Source organism: Aplidium turbinatum, chromosome 13 (assembly GCF_918807975.1).
Source record: "Aplidium turbinatum chromosome 13, kaAplTurb1.1, whole genome shotgun sequence".
In the NCBI taxonomy this organism is placed as follows: Eukaryota; Metazoa; Chordata; class Ascidiacea; order Aplousobranchia; family Polyclinidae; genus Aplidium; species Aplidium turbinatum.
In genome coordinates, this window is record NC_137484.1 from 16934352 (window position 1) to 16960907 (window position 26556).

The window sequence follows — 26556 nt, forward strand, 5'->3', positions numbered from 1 at the left end:
GTGGCCGAAGCATTTTTTAGACCCATGCACATTACTTTAAATTGATGCAACCCTAAAGGTGAAATCATGGCAGTGTACTTTTTACTTTCTTCATCGAGTGCGATCTGCCAGTAACCCTTGGAAAAGTCTAATTTGGAAAAATAGTGTGAACCTCCAAGACGGTGAAGCAGATTTTCTATTTTTGGAATAGGGTAGCGATCGGGGACAGTTTGCCTGTTTAAATTGCGTAGATCACAGCATAATCTGTACGGATCAGCGCTGCCGGCTGGTTTAGCAACGAGGTGAAGTGCACTGCTATAGTTTGATTCACTTACCTCCAGTACTCCATTTGTTGATTTCTGACTTCACCCAATTGTACTTTTCCGGCGGTAGCGGTCGACACTTCGCAAAGCATGGATATCCCGACGTCACAATTTTATGCTTCACCGGAACGCGTGCGGCATATTCAGCGGTTCGTGGTGCTGTCAGCTCGGGGAACTTGTCCAATATTGCTGAAAACTCGTTGTACTCTGTCAGTGATATAGGTGCGATACTAGCTTGTTTGCGTAAATGTTGCAGTGCGTGACGTTGTTTCATCAATAATGCATTTGTTCTTCGGGTTAATTGACAAATTGAAATGCTGTAAAAAATCTAGACCAATAATATTTTGTTTTACATCGGCGATTATAAATGTCCAAGTCTTTATTTGATCGTACCCAATTTTGATGTCCATGGTACGTCTGTATTTTAGTATTATTGGCTGCAAACAATATGTCGTTGGAAAATGAAATAGAATTTTTTTCTAATCGAGTAGGTTGCACGCAGCTCACAGCAGCACCGGTGTCGCAAAGAAATAGCTGTTGGGAATTTAGATCTTCAAGAAATAGCATGTTGTTATTGAAACCTGGCCCTAAGTGTGATATACCTACCTTAGGGCAGACACCTCGTTTTTTGGCTTCTGTCTGTTATTTTGCGTTGAATGGGGGTTGTTAGGCCGTGCTGTGTTCCATGAGCATGGCCATTGACACTTAAAGGCGGCGTGGCCAAACCTTTGATGATAAAAGCAAGTAGGTTATTGTCTTTGGGGAACGTTGGATCTGGGCGTCTGAAATGATGTGCGATATCGGTTTGGGAAGGAATTAACAGGTTGACGGCTTCGATCAGACACACTTGCCGACAGGTGTTCCATTTGATGTTGTAAGCGATCAATCTGTTGCATTAGTTGGGCATTGGGATTTTGTTCTGTGGTATGCTGCACTGCGTTTACTGTGGCATGGGAAACGTTTGTTAGTTTTGACATTTGATCGGCAGCTTTTGCTAATTCGTTTAATGACATTTCGAGGTTGCCGGCCAAAACAAGTTTGATTTGATTCGGGAGTTTATTTACAAACAATTCCCGAATTAATTCCGTCGATGCGACATTTTGAGGAAGTTTTGCTCGCATCTCGGCCAGCACTTCGGAGGGCAGTCGATTTCAGACAGTGACATGACGTCAGCGATACGTTCGTTCAACGTCGGTTCGAAACGCTGAAGTAAGCGTTCCTTTAATTTATCATAGTGTGCCCCGGCGCTGATTAAGTCTTGTATGTTTACAATAATATCGTAAGGCAGACACGATACAAGTTTGTCTGTTTTCAGACGTTGGCAATCAATCTGATAAGTGATGAATCTATTTTCTAAGATGGTGAACCACAACCTAGGGGTATCTCTCCAAAAGATGTCGCAAAACTTTTCGCCAGGAAAGATTTTAATTTTTTGAGCAGAGGGTTCGCGATATTCGCTTTCGGGTCGAGATTTTCTTGGGGCCATAATATAGATTATACAAGGCTAAAACTACAATTAAATTATAAGATACACAACAAGAGATATTGCGACAATTTTAATACAGAAATAAGGAAAACAAGTACTCACCAATGCTCTGTTTTAAAACCTACTGACGTACGGGGTCACCAATGTAGTTATACCTATTTTACGCGTGAGAATGTTAAGCGATGGTTTAAAATGTTAATTTATTAGGTAACTGGCTGTCTAATGAAACTCTGTTTGTCTCAAGGATATTCACACTCATTTGTCTAATTTATATATCTGACTCCATTATCTAATTTCCACACAATTATTGTTATTCGAATTATAGTTTTAAGCTATCAGAAGGTGTTCGTATAATGTTGTAGGTCTATAACACAAATTGAATTTAAACATTACAGAATAGTGAAATTGCAGAACAGTAGAACATTATCACGAATTATTACATTTTAAGTAAACAATCAATTTAATGTTTTCTGAGAGCTGAACTGGTCTAACTGAGCTGGTTTGATGTGAGCTAGTCCGATTTGATAGAGCTCTCGTCAAAGGACGAACAAACCATTTTATTGTGTGCGCCCTTTTTTCTATTTTCTTTGGGAGTAGTTGCATGGAAAATTACAGAAACTTTAGTAAAAGGCAGGAAAACTTATACGATGAAATAATGGATCGCTACAGTATCAACAAAACTTAGGATTAAATTTGGCATGAATAATAAAGCTGCATTGCTATATAAGGATGAAGCAAAAATGGGCAGCGTTCTTCTCGTTCTGACCCTTTTCGTTTAAGTTGGTTTCATAAAAAAAAAAGAGAAAACAATAAAAATGGAGGGAAAAAGTTATTTTCATTACTCACCACAGATTGTAAACGGCATTAAAAAATTGCATTGCACGTGTACGGAGTAGAGTTGAATGCGGCACTCAAAAACCCTGCAATAAAATCAGACAGAAATTGGACCATTCTGTCAAAAGTTTAAAAATCCGAAACCCTATTTTTCATCCTTCTCTCGGTCAAAACGTGACAAAAAACACTCAGGAATACATATTCCAGTATAGCAGGTATAGCCCACTCATCCTGTTATAAAGCGCCAAGCAAACAACTGGCGAAACGATGCAATATCAGGTCATCGCTAAAACGAACAGAAAATGAATGGCGAATAATGCACAAAAAGCTATTGCCAAGAATGGCACCAAGCGCGTTTCTACAAAAAGCACCCTCAAATAAATGATGACGTGGGCAAGCTCATAAATATGAAAATTTAACCAAAACAACGGCAGAAATATATGGTAGGCCTATATATTTAAAAAGTAATAAATTAGCAAAAAAAAAATTTTTAACATAGTTGTAATGGAATGAGAAAATTGGCAACGTTTGACACATTGCTCCGGATGATTATACTGTTGCGTTGGATTTTTTCAGTGTCACAAAATTCAAGATAGGTCGCGATGAGCAAAGGATTAAAATAATTCATACGAAGATAAAACACGACAATAACAACTGGATCAAACATGTGAATAAAAGTTTCATCTGCAATGAAGCATAATCATTGTGATAAACGTTGCATAAGCAAAAGATAACATGAAGGTTATCCCAGAACAAGTTCTGATAGTGAGCATTGACGCTAAAACAATGTAACGGTTGATATGCACCGCTTGACAAACTTCATGGGTAGACACCAGAGTGGGATCAATTACACAGTTTTCAGTTCAATTACAAAGCAATTGTACCATTACCGTTTAATTACATTACAATTAAATTGTTTTGAAATTTATAGATCAAAATTTCTTCCTAATATAATAAATCCAGGCTTGGTGAAGGGTTTCATTGTGTACATGGAGGTTCTGATGTAAGATTTTGTTGTGTGAGTGAAGTTTGAAAGGGAGATTCAGAAGGAGTAGAAACCATGTTATCATTGTTTGATCCATTTCTAAGTGTTGGGGCAAGATCGTTAGTTGAGACGGACGATTCTCGACCATTTGGAAATCGCACATGGGTGAAGCTTGGGTTTGCGTCCAATAGCTCGACCTCTTCCACAAGTGGATCGCTTTTAGTTCGGACAAAACGTGAGAGTAAATCACACGTTTCAATAACAAAATGTTAAGAAGCGATCTTCCTGGAGTCAGCAATACCTGACTAGTGACGACTTACTATAGAACAGCGAGCATTGTGTTTCGCTAACCATACCGGTGTAGCCCCCACATTAGCTATCAAGACTTTTCCAAAAAATTGCAATTCAATTGACTGACAAAAGCAGCGGTTGAGAACTATGTGGCATGAATTAGTGGTGCGATAGTAATGAGCCCAGCCTCATGGGCGAAACAGGTGTCTATCGCTGTCAATTCTTGCTACACTCGACTGCCGCGAAACACATTGGTTCTTTACAATTTGACTTTATCAAAAACAAGTAGAATATTATTGCATTTGATAAAGATTAGGTTGAAATGTAGCATTTCCTTTTGAACCCCAACTAGTGGCTCAACAAAAGTATTGATACCATGCGTGCAACTTACCAAATGCAATTGTAATTTGAACCGCAATTTTCTGAAATTACAAAACAACAATAAGTCTCAACTACATCAAAATGTTTAATTATTACATTCACTTCACATATGTGAATACAAACGACATGTTGTAGCCTGATGCTGCGGGTTCGCTGTGGTAGTAGCGGTTTGCACTAGCTTTCGGAACAGTTCTCTAGTCATGTGCTATGACAAATGGTGTTGGAGTCAATGTGTCATTGTTTTGTAAAGTCCATTCAAGATCATTCGTCATAGCACATGACTAAGGAACTGTGTTATATACAAAAGCTAGTGCAAACCACTACTACCACAGTGAACCCGCAGCATCAGGCTAAAACATGTCGTTTGTATCTACATTTGTGAAGTTAACAGCGATCATGCGGTTCAACACCGCTCAAGAGCATGCGGCTGTGTCTTTGGCAGGACACTAAAAAACATGCCTGAAGGTGGACACAAAGATTGATTTCCTTGCTTTCCTGTCCACTAAATCTAAATCTTCAAACACCGGACAATTTTTTTTTAAATTTAAAAGACAGAAAATTTAATAGAGATTTTGAATATGTAATAACTTTACTAAATTTCAAACGCATTTATGCAATAAAAGTAGTTTGCTTACCCATTATTAGTATAACTTACTATGCTATACAAATGCAATAACTTGCGTTTTCTCAAAATGTTCTTTTTTTTGAACAAAAAGCGTAGGCTATCTACTTCTTCATTTCTTGTTCAATCTTCTTCAAACAAGAAATGTTCATAGCAACATGGACATTCAAATAATGGAACAGTTTTTGAGATCTAATGTACTACTGTACTCCTATATTGAAAAAAAATGCAAATAACAAAACTTTGTTTTAAAGTTGTATATTTTATGACGCAATAATTCTAGTAATTGACCAGTTAAGAAAAAATCCTCCCGTCATTTTGTTGTTCATAGGGCAACATAAGCTGTAAAAAACTTTCAACTTGGTAGGCTACACCCCGTTTATGTTTTTAGGTTTCAGATATTTTTGCTATAACCTTATTTTGTTTGACTTCAAAGCTGGCTAATTAGCTTGTTTGTTATTACTTTAAGAAAATTTTGCTTTTATCTTATAAACTTTATAATATAGAGCATTCCAAGACCTTTTCAAAAATATGATATACAACTTCTTGGGATTGTAACAACATCTTGCTTGGTTTGGACCTATTTATCGCATTATCAAAAAGTATTGCTAACACTAGTATTGTGTTTCTCGGCAGTCGAGTGTAGCAAGAATTGACAGCGATGGACACGTGTTTCACCCATGAGGCATGACGACAGTCAGTTTAGTTGTTTTCTTTCCACAAAGGTAAGGATTCAATTGCCTGACAAAAGCAGCGGTTGAGAACTATGTGGCATGAATTAGTGGTGCGATGTTGATGTGCCCCCCCCCCCCCAAAAAAAAAATGTGCCCAGTCTCATGGTCGAAACACGCGTTTATCGCTGTTAATTCTTGCTACACTCGACTGCCGAGAAACACATGTTTTTGGAAAAGTCTTGATGGCTAGTGTGGAGGAACACAATGCTCGCTGTTCTATAGTGAGTACTGAGTAGTCAGGTAGTGCTGACGCCAGGAAGATCGCTCCTTCTCAACAACACTAGTATTGTCGCCTGGCAGAAAAGCAAGTCACTATGAGCAGACATTTCAACTGAAGCGAAGAAGTTGTAAATAAGTTTTGTTATTATACACTTTTGCATTATCGCAATAAAAGCTGGTATTGCAGAAAGTACAATTAGCACGATTAACGAAATACGCCAACAACATCAAATACAAATCACAATCAGTCGAAGTTGTTTACAATTTCTTGGATCAAAGGAGGCAACACATCATGAAACTCTTCAAGTTGCTCAGTCATGACGACATGTTCTGCTACCAGTTGACGTAACTCGGTGAGGATGAGCAACAAGCGGGCGAATAACCTAAAAAAATCCCCAAAATACAGTGGTCATCAAGACAAGTATAAGAACATCCATGGGGTAAAAACAAAAAGGCATAAAAGAAAAGCTGATTGGAAAAACATATGGTAACGGACAACAATATATACTACGACTTGATAGTTTATACTATAGAGGTCTTCGATGCAATAGGACCAGGGAATTTTAGAAGTGCGGGATGCGAAAGAGCTTGCTCAAAGTAAGATATGGGCAAGACTTTGGCTATCCCCAATTGATGTAAAATGACACTTTAGCATAATATAAAAAAATTCGCCAGCGCCAAGATAAGATGTTAGAGATAATAATAAATATGTTATACATTGTTACTAATACAAGTGATATTCAAGTGAAGCAATATCGTTTAACAAGTTGAGTTAATTCAATAAAGAGCACATGAAAACCCCCCAAGAATTAAGACTTAAATTTTTTGGACGCGTGATTTGGAAAGGAAAAGTACAAGCCCTCCCTTTGATTGATTTTAGCACTCGGACAGGGAAGACTTATTCGTGGCAGTTTCGAAAACTTGTAGAGGCTTTGAACTACTGACGCAGACCCGCTGTGAATTATTCCATCCATTAGGTGTTGCTGATTGAAGAGTAGTGCTTCAATGGGTTTCTCAAGCGCACACCCCGAGGCGCAAGCAAAACAACGATACATAATCTTGCGGCTTTTTTGTACACAAAGTCGGGCGATTAACCGACTGAACCTGTGGGAGTGCGAAGAAAAGCATTTCTGAAAAGATCAAAGAATACGATGCTTCGGGCTATCAAGGATTGATAAATTTCAATCCGTGAATATACGCATCGCTATGTTTCAAACAAACCAATAACGGCAGTTATAGGAGTCTCATACAAATGACGAGAGACGGAAAAAGTTTGCTACTCTTCATACAAGAAACAGTCAATGTTCGACAGTCAAGCAGAAAATAAACCTGCCTCGAGTGATACGAAACATCGGTGGGGAGGGAAAGAAATAATATATTTGCAAAGTTGGCCTGTTAGTGTATCATTATCCATTTTGCTTCAAAGAAGCCTGATCTTCATCCCGAAACATCAGGGTTGTCCGCTGTCCAGGGTTGTCCATAGACCAGTTGTCCGCAACGACTCTCCATCTCTCTCTATTGTTGGCATCTTCAATTTTCAAATTTTTTTTTGCCATGTCATCTTTCACGGTATCATCCCACGTTTTCTTTGGTCTTCTTCTTCTCATTTTTCCTGTCACTACCTTATTCCAAAATCGCTTTGTCAAATTGTTCTAATTCATGTGTCCAACACATCTCAGACGATGACCACGCAAGTACTCTTCACTATTCTCCACATCAGTCCACTCTCTCAAGACACCATCTTTAATTTTGTCGAGAAGTGTCTTACCACACATCATACGAATCATCCTCATCTCTGTCGTTTGCATTCGCCTAATACCTGTCCTCTTCATCGCCCAGCATTCACTTCCATAACGCATCACGCTTCTTATTCACGCCTTGTACAACATTTCTTTGAATATACGAGAAAGCATTCTGCCACAAAGTGTGCTTGACAATTTTGTTTAACTTTTTCCAACCCGCACGTATCCTTGCCATCGCAGCTCTGCCAGTACAATTGTATACAAAAGGCTAATCTAAACCTGAGCAACTTACAACCTGACAACTGATTCAAACAGGTTCGCCATTAGACTACATGTCTGCACCAGGGAAAAAACAGCCAAAATGGGTGTTCTGGGTACAATACTTGACGCAAAATAAAAGTAAAGAAGTTCTCCATTTTGATTTTTAATGCAATATTGAAAATACAGCTAATACAGGGTCCGGCAGAAAAACCTACCACATTTGAAATTGCTGCTGTAGAAAAGCTGTTAACAGTTAGACAGGTTGTTGAAATAACATTTTACAGCCAATGACTTGCCATTTCTGTTTTCATTTAGTTTTTATAAATAAAGTTTAGTGCAAGTTTTTAAAATTTTGTATCAGAATGTAAAATGGCTTGAACCGGCGAACGTGGCACATTTAGAGTGTAAGATTTCATCAAAAATGGGGAATCTGTGACTGAACCTTTAGACATTTCAAAACTCATTTCAAACCAAACCAGGTTTACAAAATATTTGACAAAGCATTTGAAACTAAAACAGTTAAAAGTACAATTAAGTGATATAAAATATCAGCTGTCTAGTGATAGATCTTATCAATTTTTCAGCTGACAAGTTCTTTATGTAGATTAAATTTGTAAAAATTGTTAGGCTATGCTTTGACTAAAAATTTTTTTATTTGAAGTGGGCAAGACTTGGGCTATATGTAAAATGACACTTCAGCATAATATGAAAAAATCCGCCCTGCGCCAAGACAAGATGTTAGAGATAATAATAAATATGTTATATATTTTATTAATACAAGGAAAATTCAAGTCAAGCCATGTTGATTAACAAGTTGAGTTACTTGAATGAAAAGCACATGAAAAACCCCCCAGGAATTAAGACTTAAATGTTTTTGAAGCGTGATTTCGAAAGGAAAAGTACAAACCCTCACTTTGATTGATTTTTGTACTCGGACTGGGAAGACTTATTCGTGGCAGTTTCGAAAACTTGTAGAGGCTTTGAACTACTGACGCAGGCCCGCAGTGAACTATGCCATCCATTAGGTGTTGCTGATTGAAGAGTAGTGCTTCAATGGGTTTCTCAAGCGCACACCCCGAGGCGCAAGCAGAACAACGATACTTAATCTTGCGGCTTTTTTGTACACAAAGTCGGGCGATTAACCGACTGAACCTGTGGGAGTGCGAAGAAAAGCATTTCTGAAAAGATCAAAGAATACGATGCTTCGGGCTATCAAGGATTGATAAATTTCAATCCGTGAACATACGCATCGCTATGTTTCAAACAAACCAATAACGGCAGTTATAGGAGTCTCATACAAATGACGAGAGACGGAAAAAGTTTGCTACTCTTCATACAAGAAACAGTCAATGTTCAACAGTCGAGCAGAAAATAAACCTGCCTCGAGTGATATGAAACATCGGTAGAGAGGGAAAAAAATTAATAAGGCCTGGTTCCGAATATTTGCAAACCGAATATTTGAAAAGTTGGCCTGTTAGTATATCATTATCCATTTTGCTTCAAAGAAGCCTGATCTTCATCCCGAAACATCAGGGTAGACCAGTTGTCTGCAACGACTCTTCATCTCTCTCTATTGTTGGCATCTTCAATTTTCAAATTTTTTTTTGCCATGTCATCTTTCACGGTATCATCCCACGTTTTCTTTGGTCTTCTTTTCCTCATTTTTCCTGTCACTACCTTATTCCAAAATCGCTTTGTCAAATTGTTCTAATCCATGCGTCCAACACATCTCAGACGATGACCACGCAAGTACCCTTCACTATTCTCAACATCAGTCCACTCTCTCAAGACACCATCTTTAATTTTGTCGAGAAGTGTCTTACCACACATCATACGAATCATCCTCATCTCTGTCGTTTGCATTCGCCTAATACCTGTCCTCTTCATCGCCCAGCATTCACTTCCATAACGCATCACGCTTCTTATTCACGCCTTGTACAACGTTCCTTTGAATACACGAGAAAGCATTCTGCCACCAAGTGTGCTTGACAATTTTTTTTAACTTTTTCCAACCCGCACGTATCCTTGCCATCGCAGCTCTGCCAGTACAATTGTATAGAAAAGGCTAATCTAAACCTGAGCAACTTACAACCTGACAACTGTTTCAAACAGGTTCGCCATTAGACTACATGTCTGCACCAGGGGAAAAACAGCCAAAATGGGTGTTCTGGGTACGATACTTGACGCAAAATAAAAGTAAAGAAGTTCTCCATTTTGATTTTTAATGCAATATTGAAAATACAGCTAATACAGGGTCCGGCAGAAAAACCTACCACATTTGAAATTGCTGCTGTAGAAAAGCTGTTACAGTTAGACAGGTTGTTGAAATAACATTTTACAGCCAATGACTTGCCATTTCTGTTTTCATTTAGTTTTTATAAATAAAGTTTAGTGCAAGTTTTTAAAATTTTGTATCAGAATGTAAAATGGCTTGAACCGGCGAACGTGGCACATTTAGAGTGTAAGATTTCATCAAAAATGGGGAATCTGTGACTGAACCTTTAGACATTTCAAAACTCATTTCAAACCAAACCAGGTTTACAAAATATTTGACAAAGCATTTGAAACTAAAACAGTTAAAAGTACAATTAAGTGATATAAAATATCAGCTGTCTAGTGATAGATCTTATCAATTTTTCAGCTGACAAGTTCTTTATGTAGATTAAATTTGTAAAAATTGTTAGGCTATGCTTTGACTAAAACATTTTTTATTTGAAGTGGGCAAGACTTGGGCTATATGTAAAATGACACTTCAGCATAATATGAAAAAATCCGCCAGCGCCAAGACAAGATGTTAGAGATAATAATAAATATGTTATATATTTTATTAATACAAGGAAAATTCAAGTCAAGCAATGTTGATTAACAAGTTGAGTTACTTGAATGAAAAGCACATGAAAACCCCCCAAGAATTAAGACTTAAATGTTTTTGAAGCGTGATTTGGAAAGGAAAAGTACAAACCCTCACTTTGATTGATTTTTGTACTCGGACTGGGAAGACTTATTCGTGGCAGTTTCGAAAACTTGTAGAGGCTTTGAACTACTGACGCAGGCCCGCTGTGAACTATGCCATCCATTAGGTGTTGCTGATTGAAGAGTAGTGCTTCAATGGGTGTCTCAAGCGCACACCCCGAGGCGCAAGCAGAACAACGATACTTAATCTTGCGGCTTTTTTGTACACAAAGTCGGGCGATTAACCGACTGAACCTGAGGAAGTGCGAAGAAAAGCATTTCTGAAAAGATCAAAGAATACGATGCTTCGGGCTATCAAGGATTGATAAATTTCAATCCATGAATATACGCATCGCTATTTTCAAACAAACCAATAACGGCAGTTATAGGAGTCTCATACAAATGACGAGAGACGGAAAAAGTTTGCTACTCTTCATACAAGAAACAGCCAATGTTCAACAGTCGAGCAGAAAATAAACCTGCCTCGAGTGATATGAAACATCGGTAGAGAGGGAAAAAAATTAATAAGGCCTGGTTCCGAATATTTGCAAACCGAATATTTGAAAAAGTTGGCCTGTTAGTATATCATTATCCATTTTGCTTCAAAGAAGCCTGATCTTCATCCCGAAACATCAGGGTAGACCAGTTGTCTGCAACGACTCTTCATCTCTCTCTATTGTTGGCATCTTCAATTTTCAAATTTCTTTTTGCCATGTCATCTTTCACGGTATCATCCCACGTTTTCTTTGGTCTTCTTTTCCTCATTTTTCCTGTCACTACCTTATTCCAAAATCGCTTTGTCAAATTGTTCTAATCCATGCGTCCAACACATCTCAGACGATGACCACGCAAGTACCCTTCACTATTCTCAACATCAGTCCACTCTCTCAAGACACCATCTTTAATTTTGTCGAGAAGTGTCTTACCACACATCATACGAATCATCCTCATCTCTGTCGTTTGCATTCGCCTAATACCTGTCCTCTTCATCGCCCAGCATTCACTTCCATAACGCATCACGCTTCTTATTCACGTCTTGTACAACGTTTCTTTGAATACACAAGAAAGCATTCTGCCACCAAGTGTGCTTGACAAATTTTTTTTAACTTTTTCCAACCCGCACGTATCCTTGCCATCGCAGCTCTGCCAGTACAATTGTATAGAAAAGGCTAATCTAAACCTGAGCAACTTACAACCTGACAACTGTTTCAAACAGGTTCGCCATTAGACTACATGTCTGCACCAGGGGAAAAACAGCCAAAATGGGTGTTCTGGGTACAATACTTGACGCAAAATAAAAGTAAAGTAGTTCTCCATTTTGATTTTTAATGCAATTGAAAATACAGCTAATACAGGGTCCGGCAGAAAAACCTACCACATTTGAAATTAGCTGTAACAGATAAAGCTGTTACAGTTAGACAGGTTGTTGAAATAACATTTTACAGCTAATGAATTGCCATTTCTGTTTTTATTAGTTTTTACAAATAAAGTTTAGTGCAAGTTTTCAAAATTTTGTATCAGAATGTAAAATGGCCTGGACCGGCGAACGTGGCACATTTAGAGTGTAAGCTTTTATCAAAAATGGGGAATCTGTGACTGGAACCTTAAAAAATTTCAAAACTCATTTCAAATTAAACCGTCACGAACCTGTTTCCAATCGAAAATCGGTGATGAGCCTGAAATTTCTTAAGGTTTCAGTCACAGATTTCCCATTTTGACGAAATTTTTTCACGATAAATGCAAGGCACGGTGTACAACTGTACGTACGCCGGTCCAGGCCAGTTTACATACTGATACAAATTTAAATCAACTTAAGTTGCACTAAAAATTATTTAGTTACAAAAATTCCTTTGCTACAGTAATAATTTCAAATGTGGTAGGTTTTTATACCTGACCCTTTATGACGTGTCATAGAATAGAGGTCATCGAAAGATGTCATGGGAAGGCGGACGTATGATATTATATAGCGTCATATGATATTTGAGCGAGCCCTAAAGAATATACCAAAAGTCGACAAGCTACTAAGGCCCGAATTCAATTTATGTGTGAGTTCACCTTGACAAATAGTTAAATACCTGCTCAATATAAAAAAAATCACCACATTATATTCATAAACCCAATTGCTAAGGTAACAGGGATCAGTTGTCAGTAGATGTTACAGAAAATATATTTCGCACTTATTCAGTGCATCTTCAGTTCTAGATATGGAACAGGGATCGTTTCAGAATAAGACTAGGTCAGAAAGCGAGGCAGACTCCGACGCAGCTCAGCATCAGCCTAGAGCAGTTAGCTACATTATATTCATATGCTAAAATGGGGGGGCCACGAGAAAAATGGAAATAAAGCACACGAACAACTCTGAAAAAGATAACTAATGCATTTAGAACTGCAGTAACGCAACCACCGATTGCATCTGAACCAGCTGGTTGGAGTCAGTCACAAGTTATGTAAGGCTGCAAAAAACATGGCCCATCACCATGAACCGAAACACAACATAATTACAAAAAAATTCTTGCATTTATAAACAGCCTGTGAGTAGCTGCTTGACAGTCTTCAAATCAAGCAGCTACTGACAGAAAAAACATTAATAACCCATTAAGCAGTCAAAATGCAAGTATGCAATTAAGCTTTCTTCCAATTATACTAACAAGATATCATTGTTTTTAAAACGAAACATTAATCAATTCAAGATACCTTGGTTTGTGATGGTGAGAAAGGGACAGTTGAAATTTCAAACAAGATAAAAGTTCTTCCTGTATCATTTCAACTTTTTTCCTGTCGCTCAGTCCAGGCCTGTCTTCTCAACAACAATAATGTAATGTTATAACGAGTGCAAGACAAGAAATGACGCATTATATACGTTGCATTTGCAAATAAATCCCTCAGTGAAACTTAACTAGTACTGCAAATTCCTTGTTTTCTACTGAGTTTGACTGTAAAGCGTGGGTAATACATAATTCAGCTAACAACATAACCTGCTTGAAGGAAAAACTTGCCCTGCCGTATATAACTTTGTAAATTTTATTTTGTATGCTATTCGCTCTAAGGATACGCATTGTCATGGTGCGCGAAACGTCAGTGAAGCAATAAACCATCTTGTTTATTGTTGCTTTTACTTTCAGCAAATGGACGTTGCAACTAGTGCTAGAAACGATAATTATCCTGATGAACACCCAAACCTTTCAGTATTTAGTTTAAAGGAAGAAAACAGTTTTAGTTTGCATAATTAAATTCACTCATGACGCTGGCTAATCATGCTAAACAACCGGTCCAATAAAAATTTAATGAAAGTTGGTGACCTTGTTCTTGCAGAGAATCTGATTAATGAGGATACCACAAGGTACAATAAAAACATGACGTCTTTGAAACAAGCATAGCATGAGCAAGTTTCTGTTTTTCCAAAACGCACCAAAGAGGGTGACGTTGGTAAGGGAAATACGCTCAAAGGCTAATCCCGGTGTTCTGGAAGTTGTTTGCAAGTTTTACATTGACGCATGTTCTGTCGCCGACGTTAACAATTTAAATATTAATCATTTAACAATGAGGAAATTAGAGCATTATAAGTCATGATGAATGAAGGGTGCGTTGATGGATTTTTGTGGAATTGAGTAATTGGCTCCTTGTGAACATGATCATATCTACATCTACACGTACCTGGGCTACATATGATGATTGAAACAAATAACGCCATCTCATCATCGCTTAATTGCAATGAAGCCACCTTTTCAGCAAACTTGAATTTGGTTCTCATTAGTTGTCCTGGTATATTCAACTAGAAAATGATAAGCAAGGGTACGTTAATTCTGCACAACGCTTGTATTGTTGGATACTTCATAAGCTATCAGAAGCCTTTTAAGTGCTTTAAAACTGCACTTCTGGAATGATTGATTGTGGAAAACTGGAAATCTTCATCTTCAGACTGAAAATACCTCACTGTGAGCTGAATCCTGGCGATTTCAAATAGGCGTATGGCAAAAGAAAGGAATAATCAGACTACTACAGACGTGTTTACCAAGGAAGGATTTAGACCTGGTGTGGATTTTTACATACATTCTCTAGTGATTGCTTGCAGAAATGTGCTTCATTATACGAAAGATTGAAAAGCCCGATGAAGTTTTGAAATGAATTTTCAAGGCGAATTCAAAAGCAGAATGTAGCTATGTTTATGAAGGCGTAAATTTAGCCGTCTGTATTTAAGTCACGGTTTTATGTATGCGTGTAGTCATGTGCACAAATTGTAGCAACAATTTTAGCCCAGAAAAACTGTTCGCGACTGTCTTGTAGCCTGTTGGCGAGTTTTAAGTGGTATTTGACTTATGGAATATAAGGCAATTTTTACGGCTAATAAATAGTTCTTTTCGGAAAAGTAACTTTCGAAGCATGGAAAAAAATTCAAAAACATACCAGAGGTCTTAGAAGTCTCAAACACGCGGCCCACAAGAACGTCTTGGTGCGCCCCGCGATCCAGGTTTAAACTTTGAAATAATTAGTAATTACAATAACTCTTTAAGTGACACATATGTTTGGGTTATTCCATGCTTAATCATCACAGCCATGTAACCAAAATTTTAAAATTCTTTGTAAATTATAAGGAAATGAAGATATTTAAAATAATAAGTTATTCTGAAAATTTGAGCAAATTTGACCTAGCAGTTTAAAAGTTATGCACGTTTCAAATTTTCACCACCGGGGTCACCAAAATCGGAATGGCCCGTTTCGGTGAGTCCGATCCCTTAACGGGGGATTTTTTCAATTTTTTTTTAAATTATAGGGTACGGTAGCCTAATTATCATTGCCGTTTTAGGGTTAGGGGTTAGAGGTTAGGAACTCACCGAATCGGACTCACCGAATAGTAACAGATCCCACCAAAATACAAGGAGCGTGCCAAAATTTGACAAACACTTTGACCCAAAAGTTAAATATCTTTCTAAATAGTTGCCACAGGGGGCTGAAATTTGGTATTCTACCATTTTAAAACCCAAGGAGTTCAAAAATGATGGTTAAAAAATTGTGCAATAACCCCCCCCCCCTTAAATTTGATGAACAAAACCTTGCTCCCAGATTTTTTGATATGTCGACTTCCGCTCCAAATATCTCAGGGTGCCCAAGTCGCCAACAATCAAAATTGGTCTCGACTTATTCGGTAGAAGTTCTACTTTTTATACCAATAAAAATTTGTGTTTGTATATATATGTAAGTTACACAAAAAAATAAAAGGTTTTTGTTATTTACCTAATAAATCATTATCGTTTTTGCTTACTACATACAATATAAAAAGCATCTACTGTAACTAACTAAAATTTTTTACTTCACATGTATTATCTCTAATTTACAAACTAACAACAATAATATGGAGGGTCCACGTCTTTTAGGCGCGCACACTGTGGCGTCAGGATATTTAGGTGCGGAGCACTGTGGCGCCCGTTCATTTAGGTGCTATTCATAGTAAAGTCTGCAGATTGTATTAGCTTGGCAGGTAGGACAATGCTTTTCACACAAAATGTTATATTGAATAGAAAAATATGTTGTTTTGTTAATGCGCGTGCATTTATTTGTTGTGAGTCATGGCTTCAGTGAGTGAAGCTGCTTTATACGGCAATGCTTTTCACATAAAATGTTATATTGAACAGAAAAATATGTCATGGCTTTTCTGAATGAAGCTGCTTAAACCGACAATGCTATTCACACAAAATGTTATATTGAACAGAAAAAATTTTTTTTTTAATGCGCGTATTTGGCATTTATTTGTTGTTTGTCCAGGTTTGCGTCGGCGAAAGCTTTATCAATAAATTAAAGTTTACGAATATGACTGAGTTCAAATAATAACTACACTAAATATCAGTAAAAAATATACCGTAGTCTGTATTCAAGCGGGTGGTAGGTTTGAGTGAAAGGTAACTTAGTTTTCCGTCAAACCCCGACTAGGTTTATTAACGAGCAAAGTTGCACCACTATGCTTGCAACTTGTAGCCAGGGTTCATATGCCCTATAGAAATGTATTCATGTAATAAAGCGTTGTCTCATACTTACTCGCAAGAATTGCCCTACCTGCCAAGCTGATACAATCTGCAGGCTTTACTAGAAATAGCACCTAAATGAAAGGGCGCCACAGTGCTCAGCACCTAAATATCCTGACGCCACAGTGTGCGCGCCTATTTGACCGCGTGTAACTGTCTGCGCCTAAAAGACTTGCTCCCAATATGGATCAGTGTTCTGTGGGTACTAAAAGAGAAGAGGAATGCCATAAAACAACATATATTAAAAAGATTGGGATGAAAATTTTAGAGGGTTTTAAAGGAGGATGTAAAGATGGAGAGCTGGACTACCGATTGATTTTTCAGGAATAGTTTGTTTACATCATGAGCAATCCTTTGGTGAAAGATATGATGTGAAGAATGTAAAATGCTGCAACGTTTTTCAAGTTCATAAAGGCAAAATGCCACAATGTGGACATAAAATAAATCTTAATATAGCCAAAAAATAAAAAAATACGCTGTTGTACCAGGAAAGCAGTTTTATCGTAACTGCGTCAAGCAAGCAAAAACTGCAGTTGATGAACCAGTTGTCAATGACAGTGAGTCAAGCTGTCCTGATGATGATACTGTTGGTGTGTTCTCAAGCGAAAACTCAAATATTCAGATTGATGATGACAGTCGGTTAGCATTGAAAAGAAGACTCGACAATACTTTAATTGCTATTGGGCAATCTCCAATAACCCACCATGGCTTACCCAAGCATCAGCAAATTAATTCAGCAAGAAAAAAAAACTATCAAAGACATTGCAAGAAGATTTTGCAAGCGCTATTGGTGTTGCTTCTGACCAACTGCAGCAACCAGCTTCTTCACTAGATGAAGCAAGAATGAAGGATTTACAAGTAAAGGGCTAAAGGCGGATGATTTGGACGTACTTTTGTATGACATAAAAGAGCGAACAAAAATGCAAATCACAAAATGAAGCTGATGCTTTTAACACTTAAACCAAGATCATGGTCTATTCGCAAAACTGCTGATTTCTTTAAAGTATCTGAGTATTCTGTTCGTTTGGCTTTAATTAAAAAAAAAGAACAAGCTTTGTTAGCAGCACCCAAAGAACCAAAAGGAAAAAAACCTTATACTTCATGAAACAATCAAAGCTGTTGAAAATTTTTATAAGGAGGGCGAGCATACCAGACATATGCCAGAGATGAACATTTTTGTGAGTGTAACAAAGAATGTACTTGAACAGAAGCGGTTACTTACTACTGTGCAATTTAAAACAGTTGCATGTGGAATTCAAAAATAAACACCAAATTCTAAAATTGGATTTTCGAAGTTTTGTTCACTTCCCCAAAATCATGCTTAACTGTCTCTTCGTCAGGATTTCACAGCGTCTGCGTGTGTACTATACATCAGAATGCCATCTTGCTTGCTGAGGCAACAAAGTCATCTATGGGCTACAAAGAAATGATGAATTTGATTGTTTGCGATGTTAAAAATAAGCATTGTATGATGCATGGCTGTGAAAATTGTCCTGTCATTATAAATTTACAGAGTTATTTGTCAAATTTATTCGAATCAATAAACATCACAGATATCTCTTTTCAGCAATAGATATCGACAGATCGCTACTAGTTAATTACTCGTACAGCTCCAGTTACTGATTTTTTGGATATTATTGGAAATGCATTTGACAAACTCACAGCACATTCTTATATAGCAAAATACCAGTCAAATGCTCTTAAAATACAAAAAGATAATTTGAAAGATAATGAAGGTATTGCTCTTCTGAACTTTGCAGAAAACTATCAATTTATAGTCTAGGATGAAATTCAAAGTTTTGACTGGAATGTAACCCAATGTACTTTACACCCTGTTGTCATTTATTTCCGACCTCATAATGAAAATGCTATTTGTCATAAATCAATTTGTTATATTTCTGATAACTTACAGCACGACACAACCTTTGTTAATGTGATTCAGCAGCGTACAGCCAAATTTATCCAACAAAATATTCCAAGCGTATCAAAAGTGAGTTATTATTCTGACGGGTGTGCAGGACAGTATAAAAATTACAAGAATATGATGAATTTGTGCCACCATAAAAAAGATTTTGGCTTGGATGCTGACTGGACTTTTTTGCCACCTCTCATGGGAAATCTTCTTATGACGGGATTGGTGGAACTGCTAATCGCCTAGTAGCACGTGAAAGTTTGCAGAGACCATATTTGAATCAAATTCTTAATTCAATGAAAGGAATACGGATGGATGGTCATTTTATTTTTGTTTGGATGCGAAACGCCGAAACATACATAAAACAAAAACTGACAGTGTGCATCCAATGAGAGAGTGCGAAAAACCGTAGCCCTGAAGGCGTAGGAGGTCGTCGAGTCTGCACTCTCTCATTCAAATAGTTATACGAAAGAAAGTATTGCGTTTTTAAATATTGTACCAAATTGACACAAAAAAGAAGAAGGAAGGAAGAACAGAATAAAAAAAAAAAAAGCAAATACAGATACTACAAAAAATAATAACAATTAACATATTCAGGTAGTGGATGTCGTTTTTATAGCTCTTGATTGTTGAAGAAGTGTTTTTTGCACATTTTATTGAAAAATTTGAAACCTTTTTTCATGTTTTTCTTTCATATTTTGAGGTAAACTGTCCCAGGCCTCGAAATTCGTTTTTGTTGACGGCGGACAAACGTGTCCGGTCTGAGCAGCTATCTCGGCGGACAAATTAAGTCTCACGGCGGACACAACAATTTTAGCGTCGATCGTCATGCTTAATCACTTTATCTTGAAAATTCTTCGCCATTTGAGAACTATAGCTACAGTTTAGAAGGCTTTTTAAAATTTCAGCGAAGTCACTCTGAAAGACTTTCATCAGACCAACGACGTGCGCTTGAAGAGTCAAAGCGCCGTGTATCTGCTCAATACACCGCATAACTGATTAACTTCTACCGAACGAGGTCGTGTGGCTTCTTGCGTCACAATGCTCTGGGCACGAGTCGGAAAAACTTCTACACTAACGCTACTATTTTCTGCTGTGCAAAGTTTCACTAGGTCTTTTTCTTTAAGTTTATTTTTGCTTGTCATGTGAGCGAAAGTGAATTTTTCCTGGGCCTTTTCTTTCTTATTTTGCTACATGTTGCTGTAATAGCTTACTGAACTCGTATAATATGTATAATTTTTTAACCAACCTTGCCTTATCAATATTACTCCGAGATCAAAGCCAGACATTGTGACGTAAAACTTTAACAAAGTTGCGCTGATTAGTGTGGAAGTACCCGTACTCCCGTCGATTCTTAGCGAAGAATTCACCTTCGTTACCATGATTCAATGTCATCAATTGTTGAAGCAACGTAAAAATCGAACGTTTTCCTGCTTGAATGGAAGCTACCCAGACAACAAAATCTATCATTTTTACATTGATTCAACGTCTGCGTCTACATTGAATTAATATAAGAATGATATATTTTGTTGTCTGGGTGAGAGATACAGTATTCACATTTTCTAGATGCGCGGGAAATTATATTCTCGCAACAATTGTTAGTACTATGTAATGACGATTTGTATCGCTAGTTCCTGTGTTGTTTTTCGGCGGACAAATATGACCGATCTAGATGGTACTTCCCACGGACATCACATGCTGTGACGGCGGACATGACCGCCGTGAATTTCGAGGCCTGCGAGTGTCCCATACCTTGATTCCCATGCATTTTAAACTTTTTTGAAATAGTTGGGTATTTGCCTGTTTAGTATAAAGTGAATTGGAGCTTGAACGTCGGGTGTTATACGAATGAATAGCTGATACATGTGTAAAGAAAGTTTTGAAGTTTTCCGGTAGTTTATTATTATAAAATTTGTACATAAATTTGCTTATTTCTAGTTTATAAGTAGAATTAACAGTTAGTATTTTATTTTCTTGATAGAGTGGCAGTAATTTAGTTTTCATTTCAAATACTCCTGTAACGATTTTAATTATCTTATTTTGTCTAACTTGAATTCTATTCAAGTATTTTGTGGGTGCGCATCCCCAGTTGATAATTCCACATTGTAGGTGTTGTTGATAATTCCATATTGTTGATAATTCCATATTGTAGGTTGATAATTCCATATTGTACAATTTGACTTCATCGGTAAAGAGAACTTGGAATGTGATCGTAAGGCCTTAGAATTGCGGTACAAGCTTGGAAGCACTATACCAGGAACTAGGTCTTTTCATTTTCATCAGACATTGTCTAAAAACGAAATCGTATTTAAGCGAACAAGTGATGATAAAGAAAATAATGGCTCTTTTTCATTTTTGAAAGTTCATTCATATATTCAAACCAGTTGTATGGAATATGTAGCTTGCAATTATGATGATTTTTGGTGGATTGGTTTGGTGCTTGCAACCAACAGAGACGAAAAAATGTTCAAATTCGATTTATGCACCCACACGGACCAGCAACCAGATTCCACCGGCCGGTGCGAGATGATGTTTGCTGGGTGCCGGAATCTCACATTCTTTGCAAAATTGCTACACCATCAAGCACATCCAGTTATAGTCGCAGTTATATCATTCCCCAAGAACTAAATTTGATCACACCGAAATTTGATAAGTGAATAACATTCTGTATTTAAATAGATGCTTGTTACTGTTGGGTGTTCGCATGTTTGATGTTGCATGATATTGGCATTTTAGCACGCAATAAGGTTGTAACTAAATTTGTTCATTTTTTTGTGTTACAGACATACACAAACACAACTTTAATTGCTATTAAAAGTAGACCTTCCACTGAACAATTTGAGACCATTTTGCAAGTTGGCCACTTGGGCACCCTGAGATATTCAGTGCGGAAGTCGATGTATCAGGAAATCTGGAAGCAAGTTTTGAAACACAAATTCAAGGGGGAAAGGGTTGTTGCAGTTTTTTTTAACCATCATTCTTGAATTCTTTAGGGTTCAAAATGGTAGTATACCAAATTTGGGCCCGATGTGACAATTATTAAGATATTAAACTTTTTAGTCAAATTTTTTTTTACAAATTATGAGGCGCTCCTTGTATTTTGGCCATCCGGTGGTGAAAATTTAAAACGTGCATAACTTTTAAACCGCTTGGTCAAATTTACTCAAATTTTCAGAATAACTTTATCTTCATTTCAAGATAATTTACAAAAAATAACCTGTTCTGTTAAACAGTTTCAGATTCTAGTAATTTTAGATATTGTATAATTTTTGGTTACAAATCCCAAAAATTTGTGATTTAACATGGAATGACCCTTTTTCTATAGATTTGAAAACTTAAAATTCACTCTAAAATTGCTCAAAAAATCCGAAAATGCACATCAAACTTCACACGACTTTCAAGCGTTACTGCCTCCCATTTCATTGCGTGCGAGAAAGTCATATTGTTACATCACAATCACATTGCCACTTCTTGTGCCTTTATCGCAATTAGCAACCTTGGTCTTTTTATTTATTTCCTTTATCATTGCTTGTAAAATAGTCCATCCACCAGTGAGTGTCGCTGATTGAAAAGCTGTCGTTGAATTACTTCGCTCAAATTATGCACTCCGGTAGTTAAAGCGCGGTGACAAAAAGTGATCCTTTTGCATCCGTTACTGTTTAGCCACGATAAAGCGATGTCAAATAACAAAAAAACAACAAATAAGTAGTTATTTTGTCACCTGTTCCATGAATTGGAATGTCACATATATGTTGAGGAGAGGAAGAAGGATGCCTTTGTCATACACAAGAGCGCTGATCATCACAAACATTGCTTCATAACTCCCATACTTTACCAAAACAACCTACCGATTAAGTTTTTAATTTGATTACAAATATAATTAAAAGAACAGCAATTACTTGTATAAAAAACATTTCAAATTTTCATAGTTGAACGTTTTCAAGGTGCAATCAAAGTAAAAATTAAAAAAAAAAAACATAAGCATTGCAAACAAACTATTACATTGCTTGTAAATCGTAGATTGCTCACAGAGCACAGCCAACCAATTTAAGAACTGCGACAGTTGGCTGAAAATCGCCAACAATGGAGACTTTTAATTGACACTATTTTGCACCCTACTGGTGCAAAACAAAGGATTATTAGGTTATGCGTCAATTCAAAGCCGATAATTGATTTAAGATAAAGACAATAACCCTAACCTCAAACCTTCGCACTAACACTAACCCTAACCTTAACTTTCCGTCTTTAAATCATCGGCTTTGACTTTGGATTGTCGTGATACCGTATTATTGTTAATCGTAAACTGCCTTCACAAATTCATCTTCGCTAACAATGTTAGCATTAACTAAAGATTAAATAAATTTTAAGTTTAAGGATAACCATCAGTAGTAGTAGGCATTTTCGCATGTCCAAAGTTAGTGTAAACAAGACAAAATGGCTTGTGACATTTCGACTTCACCTACTCTACTACCACCCACCTGATCGCCAATATCCAAGTCTGCAAAGTGAGGAATGTGTTTGACAAATTCACTGATTTCCATAATTCCTAAAACTATACGCTTCTGCATTATGCTGTATAAAACTTTAGCTAAACGACGACTCCAAATCTAAAAAACAAAAATTTTAGAAGTAGCATGAAATCTGTTGCATATTAAGAATTTCTAATGATCTTGTAAACAAATTTGAAGCGGCATTTATAATTGTATTTGAATATTTCTGACAAAGTCATCAAAGTTGTTGCTGCCAGTTGCTGGAATTGTTTGCCTATTTGTGTAAAAGAAGCTGAAAATTTAAATGAATTGAAAACTCGCTTGGAAACGTTCGATTTCATCATGACTGGAAAGTACCGTATTATTTATCACCATTGTCCTGTACAGCGCCCAGGAGCATAGTTTGCACTGTGGATGTGGCTATATAAATGTTGTTATTATCAGGCCTTAAAACTCGTGTTTTTTTCCGGCAGCCATCGTGGCCTACCGAGAGCTCCTTCTCGGCGGCCAAATCTGCGTGCTTGGAGGCCAAAATACAATAACGATAGCACAAGTAAATAGCATTAAACTTGCAACAATGTTAAAATGATCACTTAGCGTTGTTGAAGTCTGGGCGACGTCCTGCAATAGAACCGTTGTACCACGCATTAAATGCTTTATCGGGATTGTAATCCGGTATTGCGGGACCATCTAACGACCCTAAATTGTTTTAACTGCTCGCAGCTCAGTAAATTGTTTCAACTGCATACCGCCTTTCATAAAACCTGACCATTTATTCCGTTATGATGTCACGATTGAGGGTGTGAAGTCACTAACCCACAGCGTTCTCAACTATGAAGACACGTGTTTTACCCACGGATGTCAACTAACCTAGTTCTCCTTTTTAACAACGATTCAATGTCCGACAACATTGAATCGATATAAAAACGACAATATTGCCAGCCGATGTAAATTAGCACTTCGGATTAACACTTCGTTAAAATAAACATCGGGAATTGCAAACAAGACTTACAGCGCTGGTGATCGCAGCTGGATATATTTAATACAACAGTAGTGACTATGATGCGCTGACCTAATTCTGCGTCACTCTTTGATACTACATACTTTCGACATTTAATCCACGATCATTCTATTGCGAAATTAAATAATTGGCTAGAAGAAACCGGCGGCCAAACTTGGCCGACGGAGGAGGTAGCACAGACGGTCATTCAAGCACTACTTAGCGGCCATGGCCGCTAACTGCTTTAAGGCTTGTAATTATTATTATTATATTGCTTGAAAATATGCTTAAACTAACCAGACAGCAAAATAAGTCACCTTTAGATTGATGTAAAACTGACAGATTTTGTTGTCTGGGTAGAAACATGATGGATAAGATGAGAACGCTGGGTAGTACAATTTTCACCACCGCATATTTCACATTAGACATTCAATTTGATATTTAGGGTTCCCATACAGCAAATCAGTCGTTTTTTGCATTGACTCAATGTCTGTAGATGTTGAATGAATGTAAATAGGGACTGATTTGCTGTCTGGATTGGATGTACCAACCATGGATCGATCAACGATTAAGCAAACAGTCCGGTTTAGCAGCTTACTCCGGAGACTAACTTTTTCTGTATGCGTTAACCGTAATCTGCTGATTAGAACCCCGATTACTGATCCACTGACAAACTTTGCACAATCTGAGTCTCGATTGATTAATTAGATGGTTAACGTGATCGATCGCTTAAAAGATCCTCCGTTGGTATACGGTATCCAACCCTTAATCAAAGTTTACTTGCGCCAGTCCGATTTTGATTCTCTTCTCAAAAGTGAACCAAAGTGGAGTTGCAGGCTACTTCTGGTGGGATTATTCGAAAAATTGCTTTTAGAATAACGTAACTACAAAAATCAATAGTCTAAGCTTGCCATTTTCTGAGACATATAATCTTCAGTATTATCCGGACGCAATATTAAAAAAAACAACAACAAACCTGGTTCTGGAATGAGTTTCCACAGACAGAAATTTCTCGTTGATGGTTAACTTGGCTTTCACAAGTGCGTGAAGAATGAAGCAGTTTCGCAGTTTCTTGAATAGACTTCCCACGTACATAAAAGCCAATTTTTTTTAAAGCGGCAGAGCCGACCATACTTGGATTATTAGTATGCTGGTGATGGCAATCAGTTTCAGGATCAGTTACAAGGTTCGTCTTTTTATCAAGCGAAAAAACCCTTTTTGAAAGAGATGAATCGTTTCCCAATCGTCCTTGGGGTGTACTGTGAGGCACTGAATTTGAATCTGGCATCTGCGTGGTTGAAACATCAACGTTTTCGTAAACAAAAGTGGTTGCATTGTTGGAAGTTGTTGGTACATCCATTTGTTGACTGGCTGATCTACAGGATGGGGCCGACAGCAACTCTGCAACAAAAGTCCATTACGTTTTCTTTGCAGGCAATATGTTTCGTTTAGCATAAATTTTGACACTTCGATCAAACCCACCTTGCTTGTGTAGCCTAATTGTTCAAGCTAGTGCGCCAGTTTGATTTATTGCGCTTGGTATTAAATATATTATCATACAGTCGGGCAGAAAAGTTCAAGACTACCACTCATAAAATCAGCACTTTAAAGAAACCATGTAGTAACGATTCAAATTGGCGAAAAAAAAAGACGTCGGAAGCAATATTATAATTAGCGTATAGAATGTTCACTGTATCTGTAGTGCATGCTAACTAGAATTAGACAAAAGTTCAAGACCATTGAAATCAGCATTTTCAAAGAAACCATATGCTGCGATTCAAAATGGCGCGAAAAAAATCATGGGAAAGATTACTGTACTTATTGTACCTGAATTACATGTTAACTAGAACTGTCATTCAGTAGTTGTATTGCAGCTAGAATATGAAAAGCCTACAGCTGCAGATGAGTGAAAAAGCGTCACTGACTAGCATTGAGCAAGCGCTAGCATTGAAATATCAAAGTTACCAGCAATTCTGCTTATCACATAGCCCAAAGCCTAATCTCGCACAATATCAAGCAAATGATCGGAAATTTTAAATGGCAGAAGCGGTCTTAAAACTTTTACATAACACTACGATACAAAGATAAATGAGCCGGGTGGAAGATGCATTCTTTAGAGCAGGGGTGACGAACCTTTTTGCGGTCGCGGGCCACTTTGTCAATTACTGTACACATGAGTTATCGGGCCACACAACTTTTTAATCGTAACCTACTATGAAATCTTTTAGAAGCGACTCAAGTAATAAAACCCACACAGTTGAAATTATCTTACGCAAAATCGAAACATACAACAGTAAAAAATAAAAACAACTAAATTTGAGCAAAAAG

The 26556-nt window shown here is 37.3% G+C and overlaps 1 protein-coding gene across 2 annotated transcripts in view; it reads right to left on the reverse strand.

Annotated features, from left to right (window-relative positions):
- Nucleotides 1–5745: 5745 nt before the first annotated feature.
- The window catches only part of LOC145782472 (peroxisome proliferator-activated receptor delta-like), a 95860-nt gene continuing 75049 nt past the window's right edge, over nt 5746–26556 (reverse strand). For both annotated transcript variants that reach the window (XM_082594268.1, XM_082594269.1), the window contains 6 exons: nt 25205–25629; nt 23217–23345; nt 22460–22582; nt 14464–14581; nt 13504–13606; nt 5746–6237 (listed from right to left, as the gene is read on the reverse strand). In XM_082594268.1, coding sequence (XP_082450394.1) covers nt 6099–6237; nt 13504–13606; nt 14464–14581; nt 22460–22582; nt 23217–23345; nt 25205–25629 — 1037 coding nt within the window. In that variant the 3' untranslated portion in view covers nt 5746–6098. The remainder of the gene's footprint in view (nt 6238–13503; nt 13607–14463; nt 14582–22459; nt 22583–23216; nt 23346–25204; nt 25630–26556) is intronic.